At 36.1% G+C, this 14,072-nt stretch overlaps 1 protein-coding gene, 1 non-coding gene and 1 pseudogene across 2 annotated transcripts; 2 read left to right on the forward strand and 1 right to left on the reverse strand.

Moving 5' to 3' along the window:
- Positions 1-6,011: 6,011 nt before the first annotated feature.
- Positions 6,012-7,753, reverse strand: LOC106450163 (annotated as a pseudogene).
- Positions 7,686-7,757, forward strand: TRNAP-AGG. The gene has a single exon. It is a non-coding gene; the product is annotated as a tRNA-Pro (tRNA).
- A 226-nt stretch (positions 7,758-7,983) lies between these two features.
- Positions 7,984-9,631, forward strand: LOC106447201 (UDP-glycosyltransferase 89A2-like). The gene has a single exon (XM_013889074.3). The coding sequence runs from the start codon at positions 8,118-8,120 to the stop codon at positions 9,492-9,494; it is 1,377 nt and encodes a 458-aa protein (XP_013744528.1). The 5' UTR covers positions 7,984-8,117; the 3' UTR covers positions 9,495-9,631.
- The last annotated feature ends 4,441 nt before the right edge of the window (positions 9,632-14,072 follow it).

Raw genomic sequence — 14,072 nt, forward strand, 5'->3', positions numbered from 1 at the left:
AAATATAATACTCCTAATAACAACGTCATTTATATCTTTTTGTCGTTTCTTTTGGTTGAGAGAGATGTTAATAGAAATACTAAAAGAGTGATTCGATAATATGGCATAAATTTTGGGATCGATGCACATAAGTGATTAGTTTAAATTATTTATCCGTTGCTGTATTCATATATTTTAGGCAGTTCACGTGTTTTTGTGTTTATGGTATAAGATTTGAATTGGAATACCGTTATATTCTACATTTTATTTTCCTGTTATTATAAAGTTAGGGGGTATTGTTTGTAATGTTTTAAAATACAGCATATACATGGATGAGTGGCAAGTGGAACTTTGATGCGAGCGTTGGGTCCAATCATACTTTGATTAAAAAAATAAATTAATGTGAAGGTATGGTAGTTTTTTACTGAATAGTTGAGAACAAATTCATATAAATCAGTACAATTTTATTGTTGGTTCCAGTGGCAGTGGCGGAGGTAACGTTTACGGAAGGGGCTCACTTCACCCCCTGAATTTTTGTTCAAAAAAATGTAGTATTTCTGATTAAAAATCTAAGGAGTTGTTATAAAATCAATACATTGAATCCTTGACCGCGGTAACATTTGCTCAAAACTAACTTGACCTCGTGAGTTGATTTTCTTGACCCCAGTAAACTTTTGAGCTGGTTCGGCCACTGGTTGGTTAGTCTTTGATGTGATTAATAACGCCAATCAATGTATTCCGTTTTCTGAAGATAAGTTGCAAAAAGATGTGGTGTCTATTTCACTACTGGTCTAGAAAGAATATTTTTCTATATGACGAAGAACTAGTTTTAAAGATTTTGAGCATGTACCTTTCAAACGTATGAAGATGCAAAAATATTGTTGAAAAACAAAGACTTAATTACCGCAATGAAACCGAAACCAAAAGAAAAATCCAACGACAAAGAGTCAAAGACGAAGACAACGCTATAGAAGAGGATGAGGATTATTTTTTAGATGTTAACGTAATACACATGCAAACAATAATAATATTTTTTTCCTACTACAAAATTCAAGATAGGTAGAAATATTTGAATTCAATGAACAATAAAAAATATTTACATAAATGGGGTCTAATTAGACGCAAATTAGAACATTAACTGGTTCGTTATCATAATGTTAATCACAATGGAGTAACTTAGGGGGGGGGTTATTGGGAGTTAATTTTTGAAGGAATTTTAAAATTTAGAGATTTCATTGTTATTGGTTAATGAATTCTTAAAATCTTATTAGAATCTTTTGTTATTGGGTTATGGACTTTTAAATTCTATGGAAATCCTATGTTATTCAAAAAGTTTAGTATTTATTGACTTTGTAATTCTATTAAACTCTTTTGTTATTGGGACATAAATTCTCTCTAGTTTTACTCATAACATTCAACTTTACAAATATCACGTATAGTCATAGGATTCTCAAAATCTATGCACCAAAAACATAAAAACACAAATACACAAACACAACAAGATTTTTTTTACATTTTTATTGTCAAGTGAAAGATAATTGTAAAAAGAAAACTAAAGATAAAAGAAATTATTAAAAATAACAATTTAAAAAAAAAATCTTTCATGAAATATAACTATTTGATATTAAAAATAAAATCATGAGAAAATTCATAGGTTGATCTTAAAAACTTAAAAACAAAAATCAAACAAGACAAATCAAAATATTAAAAAAACCAAAATTTTTATTTAATTTTCAAATAGTTCTATTTTATGAAAGAATTTAAAAAATAATAATAATAGAAAGATAAGTTTGGAAAGAAAAGTATATATGAAAATCTATAATAATCAATGACAATTTATACAATACATTGGGTAAGAATTCATCAAATCTACTTAACTTTTAAAAATCTATTAACTCTTAAAATTTCAAACTCCACACAAATTCTATTTCCAATAGGCCCCCCTAATTATATCAAACGTTTTTTGCAAATTAGAAGTACAAATTGTATATCAAATACACAACTCACCTTAGAGTATTTTTTCATTCATAGTTTTAATCTATAAAACTTTTGTATATTTTAAATATTTCAAATTTATTTTTATAAATTAAAATTTTACACGTAAAAGTTTTTTTTTAAATCAAAATAAAATTTATAATATTTTAAAAGTAGAATTAGACAACAAGAATATTACAAAAGAAGCTTAATAAAAACAATTTAAGAAGATATATACATGAAGACATAATTATTATACAAATTTAAATATTACAACAACACTAATAGTCTAGTAAATTTTCTCCAGAACTTCTAAAATATTGTCCAAACAAATTTTGTATAACCGAAAAAGTTGGATTAATAAAATAATTTTATGTAATAATGTGGTATTTTTCTTGTAGTTTAATATTTAATTATGTATTTCTACTTATAATTTTATATTTTAGTGTAAGATTTTATTAATTAATATTACTATGATATTTTTATATATGTGCTAGTTATCTATAAAAGTTTTATGGATTTATATTAATTATGACAAATATAAAGAGGATAGTGTAAATTACAAATAATTTTGAAGTTAAATTTGAAGTTTTACTTTTGGAGAAGAACACTTTGAAACTTCAAATATAGAGTTTGCAAAACTCTATAATAGAGAGTTTTTTTGGAGATGCTCTAAGTTAATTTCCATCGATAAGGAAAATAAAACTCACTTAAAATCTGATCAAGCATTTTGAGAGATATTTATAGAAAAGCGTAAGTTCTAGATTAAGAAGAACAAGCGTAACCCAACGCTACAGAATAACCTTATTGATAGACCATAACTGAATTTATTTAGAATCTTTATCATCCAATCATTGATCAAGACTAGTCATAATCAAATCTACGAGAGACCAAACAGGATTAGACTACGGACACTTAGTGTCGGTCCAACATTTTCAATTTTTTTTTGATGCCCTAATCTCAACTAAAACTTGGTGAGTGCTCTATATATAACTAAATTATCGTTGAAAATTATGATGTCCTCTTTTTTGCCTATTATCCGGACCGGCCATGCGGGCACTAGCTAAACAAACCAAAAAAAAAATTGAAAGCATTAGTAAATTTCCAAATAAGAGATACAATATATGGATTGAAAGACTTCTCACTATTTTATAAGTTTCATGAAGAGGTAAAAACATGGATTTTGATCTTTAAAAACAAGTTAAATAAATGAGACTAAAAATCTTACAACTTCTAAAAATCCTATTAAATATGAAAGAGATTAAGTTACACTGATCAAACTAAATCGACTCAAAGTACAACCACTAGTCAAATTACAGAATGATCTGTCAGTCCCCTGCACGACTCCTTTTCTGTTCTGTGTCTGAATGTTTAATAGTTGGTTGAACGGTCGATCATCATAAAGTATTACTGGTCGAGCATTTCACTTGTGAGTCAGTTTTAAAATGTTTCGTTGATTATTTATTGTTTTAGTTGATGACCTCATTTGAACTTTTTTCTCGCTGGATAAGTAACGGTCCATGTAGGTATACACTGCGAGAGTTGTTTAGACCAAAGCAAAGATGATAGATAACCAAAACTTATTTTCGAAGTACTTTGATTGTTAGTTTTGTTAGTTACTACGTGGGAATACAATTGGAGCCACAAATGTAGCAAAGAATAGGGACACAACTAAGCCTGTAAAAGTGCAAGTAAATGCAACATGTAGGGGGTAGAAAATGTAATTAAAAATCTGTAAAAGGACCACATAGATACAGAGAGTAGAAAAAGGAGAAGAGTGTCTTAAATTACAAAGAACCCGAGGATCAGGGGGACTTTTTCTTCCTTTCTTTTTCTTTCAAGATTTGTATCTTTTTTTTTTGGTGACACGCGAGAGAACAGTCTACATCGATAGCTACAGCAATAGAGCAGGGGCTATAAGAGCATCCACGCAAAGGGGTTTAAGATTGGGGTACGACCCGGACAAAACGGGTTACAAAACCAATTACCCAATTGGTTAATGCCCCGACATCTGTTTCCTATCTTCTTTTGGAAAGTCTCGACCTTCACGCTCTTTCCTGGAGCGTCCTCTCTAATCTTCATTCTTTTTTTTTGGGACAAGACAGGAGTTACGTGCGTGGAAGCACGCGCTGTTGCATACAGTAAGGGTGATGGTGTTTTGTTTTCTAGGAGAAGAGTAAATGATTTTCGTAAGAAGAAAAGTTTTACTTTACTTTTCTTTTCTGACTGATTACTATTTCAGGCCTTTAAACGCAGCTTTAATCAGTTGTGTCAGTGCTACCCAACGCACTAAGATTGATTCATAATTAAATTAGGTGGTGCGTTTTCAATTTGATGCAGTATTTGTTTTGTTTTGTTTTTATTTGTTTTATGAAACCACCAAACTTGCTTTTCTTGACAATTTTGAAGTAATATGTTTAGATCATGCAATTTAGAAATGATATCGTATTTTGTGTTGGAATGGTACAGAACATTTTGTATTATTAAAATGAAATGAGATGAAATCGTATATGAGTTTAAAATATAACAATGTTAAAAGATGGAATTCCAAGTCAGCGTAATGAGATGTCTCAGTATATCCGTTCTGCTATAGGCTGGAAGTTCAATACAGCGTTATTGGTCAACGACAAGAAAATACATTTTATAAGACGATTACGACTTCTGACATTATGGAACATTTGAACGTCGATACCAAGAAGATGACTTCTTAATGCTACTAGCAACATTGACAACAACAAAAATTGCTACTAAACATATATAAGAATGTTGCATACCAATACTATCTAAGCTAACTCGTTAAAGAAAAAATATTTTCATATTTTAATGAGATTAGAGTGCAAACATGATTAGGGTATGTTTTGCTAAATTGTTTGCCACCACACTAACTAACGAGTTTAACAGTTGACTACATAAAAATATTAAAATACCAAAGGCTAATTCGTCAAAAAGAAACTTATGGAAATCAAGAATTTCTCATTTAAATAGAAAATAATACACTCCATATTATAATTAGAATTTTCTTCTTTGACATTTAAAAACTCAATCCATGAACTGAGTACGTAATACAACATGTATTTGGTCGTAGTGTCGATAATCCTAATTATTCTCCTCATCGACTACACAAATAGCAAGAAAGAGACATCCCTTTTCAATATCCCGAGTCCAAAATGAATATATAGTGGTGAAATAATTTATAATTGACTAACTATATTCACTAGATCAATATTTTACTTTTGTGAGTTTCTCTACCAAGACAATAAAGTTAGACATATGAATGGAGTGATGACTGATGACAAAACATGATTAAAGAAACAACTCGTGGCAAACAATCATACTGTGTTTCAACTTTTGGCAGATGAGGACTGATGAATTTCTATTGTGTTGTGTTAATGATGCAGCCAAGGATTTTTGTAGACTATGCTATGATGTAATCTTGAATAAATGACCGTTGGTTTGCCTCAAGTAGTGTTGTGGCCCAGGCAGAGTCCAGTGGAATTCAATATCTTTTTTTTTACTATTCTCACACTCTAGAAAACTTGGACATGCAATTGTAAGTGATATAGGTTAGTTCATGATAATTTTGCACTGACTTAACGTAATCTTGGATATACCCTATTTTGTTTTGTTCTTTTTTTTTTTGTTTAAACCCTATTTTGTTATACCGATTGATTTTAAACACTACCTAAACGGAATGGTAAGATCGTAAAAGTAACTTTTTAGTTACCAGAAAAATAAGATTTTCATCTAATATTCTTTTATTTTGATTTAAAAAACTAAAATCAAGTTCCTAAGAGCATCTCCAATCTCACTCTATTTTTCACTGTAAAATAGAGTTTAGAGTAAAAAATGCTCCAATGGTACTCTATTTCTCATTCTATAATAGAGTGACAAATAGGTTTACTCCAAATATAAAGTAAATTTTTTTTTTTTGTTCATCACTCTATTTTCTACTCTAAAATAGAATATCATTGGATCAAACTAAAACTCTATTATAGAATTACTCTATTTTAGAGTAAAAAATAGAGTAAACCATTGGAGATGGTCATCATTAAGCTATCTTATCCAACTACCTCGTATTAAAACTTAACGTAAACATCGTTATGTCGGCCTCTATTGTGTTTGTTACAATCCAATAAAGCATTTCTCTCCAACATTATAGTTTTCTCATTTCTTTTATCTTTCTTTTTCAGGTAAAAGCGATATTCTTATGGTCGACCTCAAGCTTTTGATGACCTCATGGGCTTTCAACGTTTCGGGCCTGTGGTTTCAGAATATAGACTTCTTCCCGTGCACGTGTTCCCTGCTACAACGTGATTCTGTAGTCAAATTACAATATATCAAAATTTTCAATACATTGAAAGAGATTCCTTAAATAGAAGAGCTAGGGGAAAATCTCATTGGTGCTATGTCGAGCAGCAACCCGTTTTCTTGACCGCGGAAACATTATCTCTGCTTCCTACATGTATCATTTGTCTTTTAGGCAAAGAAGTGGTTGGATCATCTCCAGCTTCAAGAGCCTTTTTGCTAACGACTCTGTAAATCTGAGTGAGAACTTCGGTGAAAGTGTTTTCGACATTTAAAGCTTCGAGTGCCGAAGTCTCCGTTGAGATGGCTCGAAGGTGACGCAGATCAGCTTTGTTACCTACGAGGCTACGAGCATGATCACAGTGTTTGCGTCCGTGTGGCCCCTTAGCTCATTTAGCCATCTCTCGACGTTTTCGAATGTCACGTGCCGTGTTACGTCGTAGACCAGTAACGCACCAACGGCTCCTCGGTAATATGCGCTAGTGATGGCTCGATACCGGCTAATTAGAAATTGTTATTGTGACTGAACAATTTGGTTTAGGATATATAAAGAAACTGAACCCAAATAAACGCAATTTTGTAGCATGCATGGTTTGATGAATTTATATTTAGGTTTGGATAAGTTCAGTATGGTTTTTATACATAAAACATAAATGTTTTTGTTTTACTTTGTCAATGATAAAAAATTAATAGTATGTGGTTTCAGGTACGAGGAGATTATTCTAAGATATATATATAAATTAAGAATTGAATTCTTAAAACCTTTATGTAATGTTATAACAGAGTTTTTTTAATTCTAAAAATTTAGACTTAAACCAATTAAATTTCACTAAAATGGTGTCGGTTTTTGATAATATTCCATATTCAGTCTGATGAAATATAGAATAACTTTGGTACTAATCAGATTTAAGCATTTTAATATATATCTTCTTGATTACCTTTCTTGGCCAGCAGTATCCCATAGTTGAGCTTTGACAATCTTGTCGTCGACTTGAATGCTTCGTGTGGCAAACTCGACGCCGATGGTAGAGCGTGAGTCGTGGCTGAAGTCGTTTTTGGTGAATCGAGAGAGCAGATTTGATTTCCCGACACCTGAATCTCCTGTTAAAACAACTTTGAACAGGTAATCATAATCGTCCTGAGATTTATATGTTCCCATGTATGGTCTATACCCTTTTGTTGACTTAATTGAATGTTAGATGGCCAGAGTGCACTAAAAAGGGAACCACGATCGAAAATGTAAACTTACTTTGAGATGCTTCCATCGCGTCCAGAAAAAAATTGTATGAGACTCTCATACAATTACTCTAACATTTCAAAAGAAAGGTAAACTAAAGAAACAATCTTATACGATGAACCTGAGGTTATAAACTAATGAGACAAAATACTTTAAAATATTTTTGCCGTTTCTTTAATATGCAGCAAAAGGGCATTTGGTCTAGTGGTATGATTCTCGCTTAGGGTGCGAGAGGTCCCGAGTTCAATTCTTGGAATGCCCCAATATGTTGTTTTGTTTTTGGCAGATTTACAAAAAAATGCTTCAAACATACCATGGCTTTTAGAACTCTGATTTGTCTGCTCCGTCTTTATAATATTCACCAACCAGTATATGCATAGCATAATAAGCCAAATGAAGCCAGCCAAAGAAAAAGACAAAAGAGAGAGTATAGGAGTTTCTACAAAAAGTTGCTTTGAAGTTACGTTACATCGGTAAAATTGTCGTTTATGGTGCAATAAGTGTCGGTTACAATTCATGGAATCTTCAACAAAGGGCATCATTATTTAGTCCATACAATGTTGAAAAGCTAAAGCTAAAGTAGACAAACACTACACAAAGACTTTTTGTAATCTCCGCCAAAATGACCGGAGTAATAATGGTGCCGCCGGAGACAAGACCGCACATCATGGTGTTCCCTTTCCCAGCACAAGGCCACTTACTTCCTTTACTAGACTTAACTCACCAACTCTGCCTTCGTGGAGTCAACGTCTCCGTCATCATCACTCCCCAAAACCTCCAACACCTCTCTCCTCTTCTCTCCGCTCATCCCTCCTCCGTAACCTCCGTCGTCTTCCCTTTCCCTCCCCACCCTTCTCTCCCTCCCGGCGTTGAGAACGTTAAAGACCTCGGAAACTCCGGTAGCCTCCCGATCATGGCCTCTCTTCGCCAGCTTCGCGACCCTATCACCCTCTGGTTCCGTTCTCACCAAACTCCTCCCGTTGCTCTCGTCTCCGACTTCTTCCTTGGATGGACGCACGATCTCTGCCACCAGATCGGTATCCCTCGCTTCGCCTTCTTCTCCTCCGGCCCTTTCTTGGCTTCCGTTCTCCAGTTCTGTTTTGACAATATCAAATCAAGAACGAAGGATCCGGTTCGTTTCTCGGATCTTCCCGGGGCTCCGGTGTTCGAGGAGGAGCATCTCCCGTCGGTGTTTCGACGCTCTCTCCAGTCACCGTCGCGGGATCTTGAAACGCTTAAAGCTGAAAGCTCCATGAATTTTTTGAGCTACGGTTGCGTTTTCAACACGGCAGAGTGTTTGGAAGCAGAGTATGTGGAGTATGTGAAACAGAGAGTTGGTCACGATCGGGTTTTCGGAGTTGGTCCGCTTTGTTTACTCGGGTTAGACCCGGTTGGTACGGTTAAAATCAGTTCTTGTCCGTTGCTGAGTTGGCTTGACGGTTGTCCGGAACGGTCAGTGCTGTACATATGTTTCGGAAGTCAAAAAGCGTTGACCAAAGAGCAGTGTGATGCTCTGGCTCTTGGACTTGAAAAAAGCATGACTCGGTTCGTATGGGTGGTTAAGAAAGATCCAGTAGCTGAAGGTTTCGAGGACCGGGTCGCTGGTAGGGGAATGGTGGTTAGAGGTTGGGCTCCGCAGCTTGAGGTGTTGCGACACGTGGCAGTTGGAGGGTTTTTGAGCCACTGTGGATGGAACTCTGTGCTTGAAGGGCTAACGAGTGGAACCTTGATATTGGGGTGGCCAATGGAGGCTGACCAGTTTGTGAACGCGAGGTTGCTGGTGGAGGATTTGGATGTGGCGGTTCGGGTTTGTGAAGGGGATGGAACAGTGCTTGACCCGGTTGAACTTGGCCGGGTTATAGGTGAAACAATGGGTGAGAGTGGACGCGAGGTGATAGCTAGGGTGGAGGAGATGCAACAGAAGCTCGTAGGATCAGTGACCGAAGGTAGCTCTTTTGTTGATTTAGAAAGGTTGGTCAAAGAAGTTGCTCTTATTTAAGATTCGGTGTCGAGAGAAAATAAATAAATTTTCATTGTCAAGAAGCAAATGATCAAATATTCAAAAGAAGAAAAAGAAGCAAATGATCATTTACACACAAAAAAAGAATAATTTGTCTATTCATATATATTCCAATATATTTCGGTCGGATCATAGTTACTGTTATATATTTTTGAAGGCATTATTGTCTTCATTTTGGTTTTCCATGTTGTTTTAAATTGAAGTACAAAACATCAAAGCATTTGGTCTGGTATGATTCTCGCTTTGGGCGCGAGAGTTCCCGAGTTCGATTCTTGAAATGTCCCATTGGATTTCCAATTATGTGTATTCTTAGTGCAGCGAAAATTGTGCATTAAATTACCAACATCACTGCAACGCCATAATACAATCTTTTGATTTTCTGATATGAAAGAATATGTTCTATATACAAGCTGAAAATTAAGGTAATGTCGAATTGATTAGCCAAAGATTTACTTATAGTTCACCAAATTTGATCATAATGATGAATCGGATCTGTTCAGGTTATTTTTTTCCGTATATCTTAGAATAGATGATTTTTTGGTTTATATAAATATTCATAGAATTTGGTTCAGTTTCAAATCAATTCTATTTAATTTTGGATCAGTTTGATTCCAAAAATGCAAAAATGGAATATCACTCAGTTCAGGATTTCTAATTCTTTTTGGTCTAAAACATGTATAATTTACCAAAAATGATGCAAAATAACCGAAATAAACAAAAAATAATTAAAATTCAAAATTGTTCAAATTTTAAATTTAACATCTACAAATTTAGACTATATGAAAATATCACAACTATGGAAGTCATACTAAAATAGTGTTTTAGAATTGAGTTGGAAATGGCCTCACGTTGGATTGTGTTGTCTTACCGTACTTTTAAAGTTACCAAAAATCAGAAACTATATTGTCAGCAAGAGGTCACAAGTTCATTCATGAAACTCTTTCGAATTTGCGTGACTCCTATATACATCTCTAAACTTAGAAGTTGAAAGAAGTGACATTAATTACACCAGATACCAAACGTGGAGTCTTTGAATAATTAAATAAAAAAATCAAGAATCGAACTAGCCAAGTAGGGGCCTTTTTTTTTTTTTGTCACAACTTATATTATAAAAGCTCAGAAAGCAACAAAGTTTACAATCAAAGTAGAAGATCCTGGAGCCATGTTCGACGGTGGGATGATAATAAAAAGCATTACAAAACATTGAAAGATAGAGCTTTCAAGGGGCGAGTCAAGCTCAGCGGTATAAAGAGTCCCATGGAGAATAAGGCCAAGTAGGGGCCTTATTCTTGAAATATATTACATTTGGTATCAAATGGTTTCTCAAAGTGGTTGGTCTGATTACCAACAAAAAATGATTGAACAATAAAAACGAATGGTTAGCATACTCCTTTGATTCGGGCTGAGTTGTGTGAAGTCTCCAGAGTCAATTGATTGCAACTACCAGTTTTGTAACCATCTACTACAAACATGATACAAAATTAATTAATGAAACGTTTTAAAGGAAATTATAAAAATGTCCAGATAGTTATAAGAAAAATTATGTGGACACTCAGCAGCTCATCCATCACATATGTGGTTTGTACCTAACTGGCTAATTCTAGTGAAGGATTTTCTATCGTTTGATTTAGGTTATATATACATATCCTATTAAATTGGTTTGTTAATACAGGCTTTTCTACACAGCCCAGTCCAGCCTGTTTGGACAAAACTGAAGATTGTTGATGATCTTTGAGATCTTTGATGTGATTATGGTTCTTTTAGATTTTCCAATTGTTTTGTAATTTTCTTTAAATAAACAAAAAATTGAATCGTTGATTTTATTTTATATATAAGTTATATCTTGTTTTATAAAAAACCATTGAAATTCTTTAAGACTTTAAACCTAATTGGGAAACACTAAAGAGCGTGACCAAGGAATAGTTAAGAAAAACATGTCATTTGGATGAATAAACTATTAGGAAATTAGTTGTTCAAAAAAAAAACTATTAGGAAATATTTTGGTTGCATCTTTCACAAATATAAGGGTATTTCATCCTCATCTCTTTCATTTTTTATCATCAGTTGTTTGAAATATATTACTTTGAAAATGAAAAACCAAAGAGCTAAACTTCTTGTCATAGAACTCAACTTCTATTCAACAGTGAATCAACCTTATTATTTCTCAAGCTTTCTAAATTATTCCAACATTTCTTGTACATATATGATAGGGGGCAGAAACTCCAAACTAACCATCTAAACCAATTAGCATTGATTTTCTTTAATCTTTATTTATGTCTTTCACACATATAAATAGTAGACCATTTAACGTTTTTTATGATCTACAACTTGTATGTATAATATTTTTATTTATATACAAAAATTCACAGATTCCCACAAGCAGCAAATTAAAAGTAAACTAATCCTACTTGTGGTGTGTACCGATTCAAATCAGCCCTTTGTTGGGGATGGATTTAACCCATCCACAAAGCCCATCGAACAAAGGGCCCAGTCCAGCAAACCGAGTCGACATCGGCGCAGAAGCCGATTCTCGAGAGATCGACTCGACAGGGAGCGCTGATAGTCGAAGCAGAGAGCAAGCGGAGCGAGGTTGATCGACTCAACGGCTCAGCGAGCATCTCATAATCAGGCCCGAAAGGCCGACAAAGCCCAATTAGTAAAAAGAGTTTAGGTTAAGGTAATCGAACAGAGTATAAAAGGAGAGGAAAGCAAAGGAGAAAGGCATCGACACTTAGCTACACAAACTTAGCGGCGAGATTAGGGTTTATCATCCGTACAATCATCTCTCTGCTATTTGTACTTTTCCGGTTTAAGCTCTCACGAGCTCCGGCTTGCTTTTACTTTCTCCACCTTTGTAACATCATCTCGAAATCTAATAAACGCCTCTGTTCGACCCATTTCTAGTATTGTTTACTTCTTCTGAGACCAAACTCACCTTAAACAATTGGCGCCCACCGTGGGGCCGGACAGACCCAGCGTTTCTAGACCGATATGACCACCGGAGGTACGAACCCTGATACCTCAGGAGAGGAGCCGGCACTCACGCCTCCTCCGCCTCCTCCCCTCCTCTCGTCGGAATTCATGAGTTCAGTCATAGCCCGACTTGCTCATCAAGAAGAAGTTCAGAAGACGACGAATGATCAGCTCGCCGCCATTGTCGCTGCTCTTAGCGCCTCCACCGGCAACTCACAACCGCTCCGTCGTTACCTCTTCAATACAAACCCTCCTACTCCGGCAGAAGGACGAACGACGAACCCAGTCGATCCCACTCTTCAACTCGCGGAAACCCTAGCCGCCGATGCTTCTCCTGCAGCGTCAGACCCATCAACTATCCGAGAAATCGCTGAGCTCAAACTAAATTTCCAACAAATGAGCTCGAGGATCCACCAAGCAACGAGCGCAGTACCCGAGATTGACAGTGTCATCGCATCAACATCGCGTACTCCTTTCACCGAGGAACTGACGGAGGTCAAACTCCGAAAGATGGACAAGTTGCGTCTTCCGGAATACAAACCAGGAGGAGATCCCGTCGAGCACTTGACGGCTTTTAATATTGCGGTAGCGAGGGCCAGACTCGCCCCCGATGAAAGAGACGCGGGATACTGCCAACTTTTCATTGAAACACTCAACGAGCAAGCCTTAACCTGGTTCTCGGGACTCGAAGAGAATTCAATTAGAAGCTTCAAAGAGCTCTCCTCGGCTTTTCTCAAGACTTATATCATGTTCACCAAGCGTGAAGCAACGGCGTCGACTCTCTGGAACCTCAAGCAAACGAAGGATCAGAATCTTCGCGATTACATGGAACGTTTTAAGTCGGTCGTGTCAAGAATCAATATCCCAGACCACATCGCCGTCGATGCCTTGAGGAACAATCTCCTTGTGGAATGTAAGTTCCGAGAAGATCTTTATCGATGCACCGCCACGACGTTGCAAGATGCCGTTGCTCGTTCTCACAACTTCATTCGTATGGAAGAAGACACTAAAGCCATCATGAGCAAGCACAACTCGGCGAAGCAATCAGCGCCTAAAAATGCCGTCACAGCTCACGTCGAACCTCGTCAGCATGCTCAAAGCGACAAAAATAACCGTAAGAGCGGTCTCCTTTACGTCGTCGACGAAAACGGGAAGAAGTGGAACACCTTTCATCGGGAAACCGATCCTCCAAGCGAATCCCCTCGAGCAACAGCGCCAGCCACGGTCGCCCAGGTCGATTCGGCAGCGGGATCTTCCCGGACCCCACCAGGGCTTACTAAATCGTGTAAACTCCACGGTGTAAAAGGTCACGACACTTCGGAGTGCAAAACACTTTTTGCGCAATTCCTCTCCTCACTCGAAAGCGGTGAAATTAAGATTCCTCCTCCGAAGCCAAAAAGCGAGAACAGTTGGAGCAGAAACAAGGACAGGAAAAATCAGCGAAAAAATCAAGCAAAACCGCGTCAAGACGACCAAAAACCAAAGGTCGCCGAGCAAATCCCACATCAAGACGATGACGGTGACGCCTCGGCTGACGAGGATCCGCCGGCAGCCAGACAAAGGATTGAAGTCATTCGAGCCCAA

The sequence above is a fragment of the Brassica napus genome, chromosome A4 (assembly GCF_020379485.1).
Source record: "Brassica napus cultivar Da-Ae chromosome A4, Da-Ae, whole genome shotgun sequence".
Classification (NCBI taxonomy): Eukaryota; Viridiplantae; Streptophyta; class Magnoliopsida; order Brassicales; family Brassicaceae; genus Brassica; species Brassica napus.

What these genes read in the sequence shown, in the direction of transcription:
- LOC106447201 (XM_013889074.3), top strand. Translation starts at nt 8,118, where the DNA reads ATGACCGGAGTAATAATGGTGCCGCCGGAGACAAGACCGCACATCATG.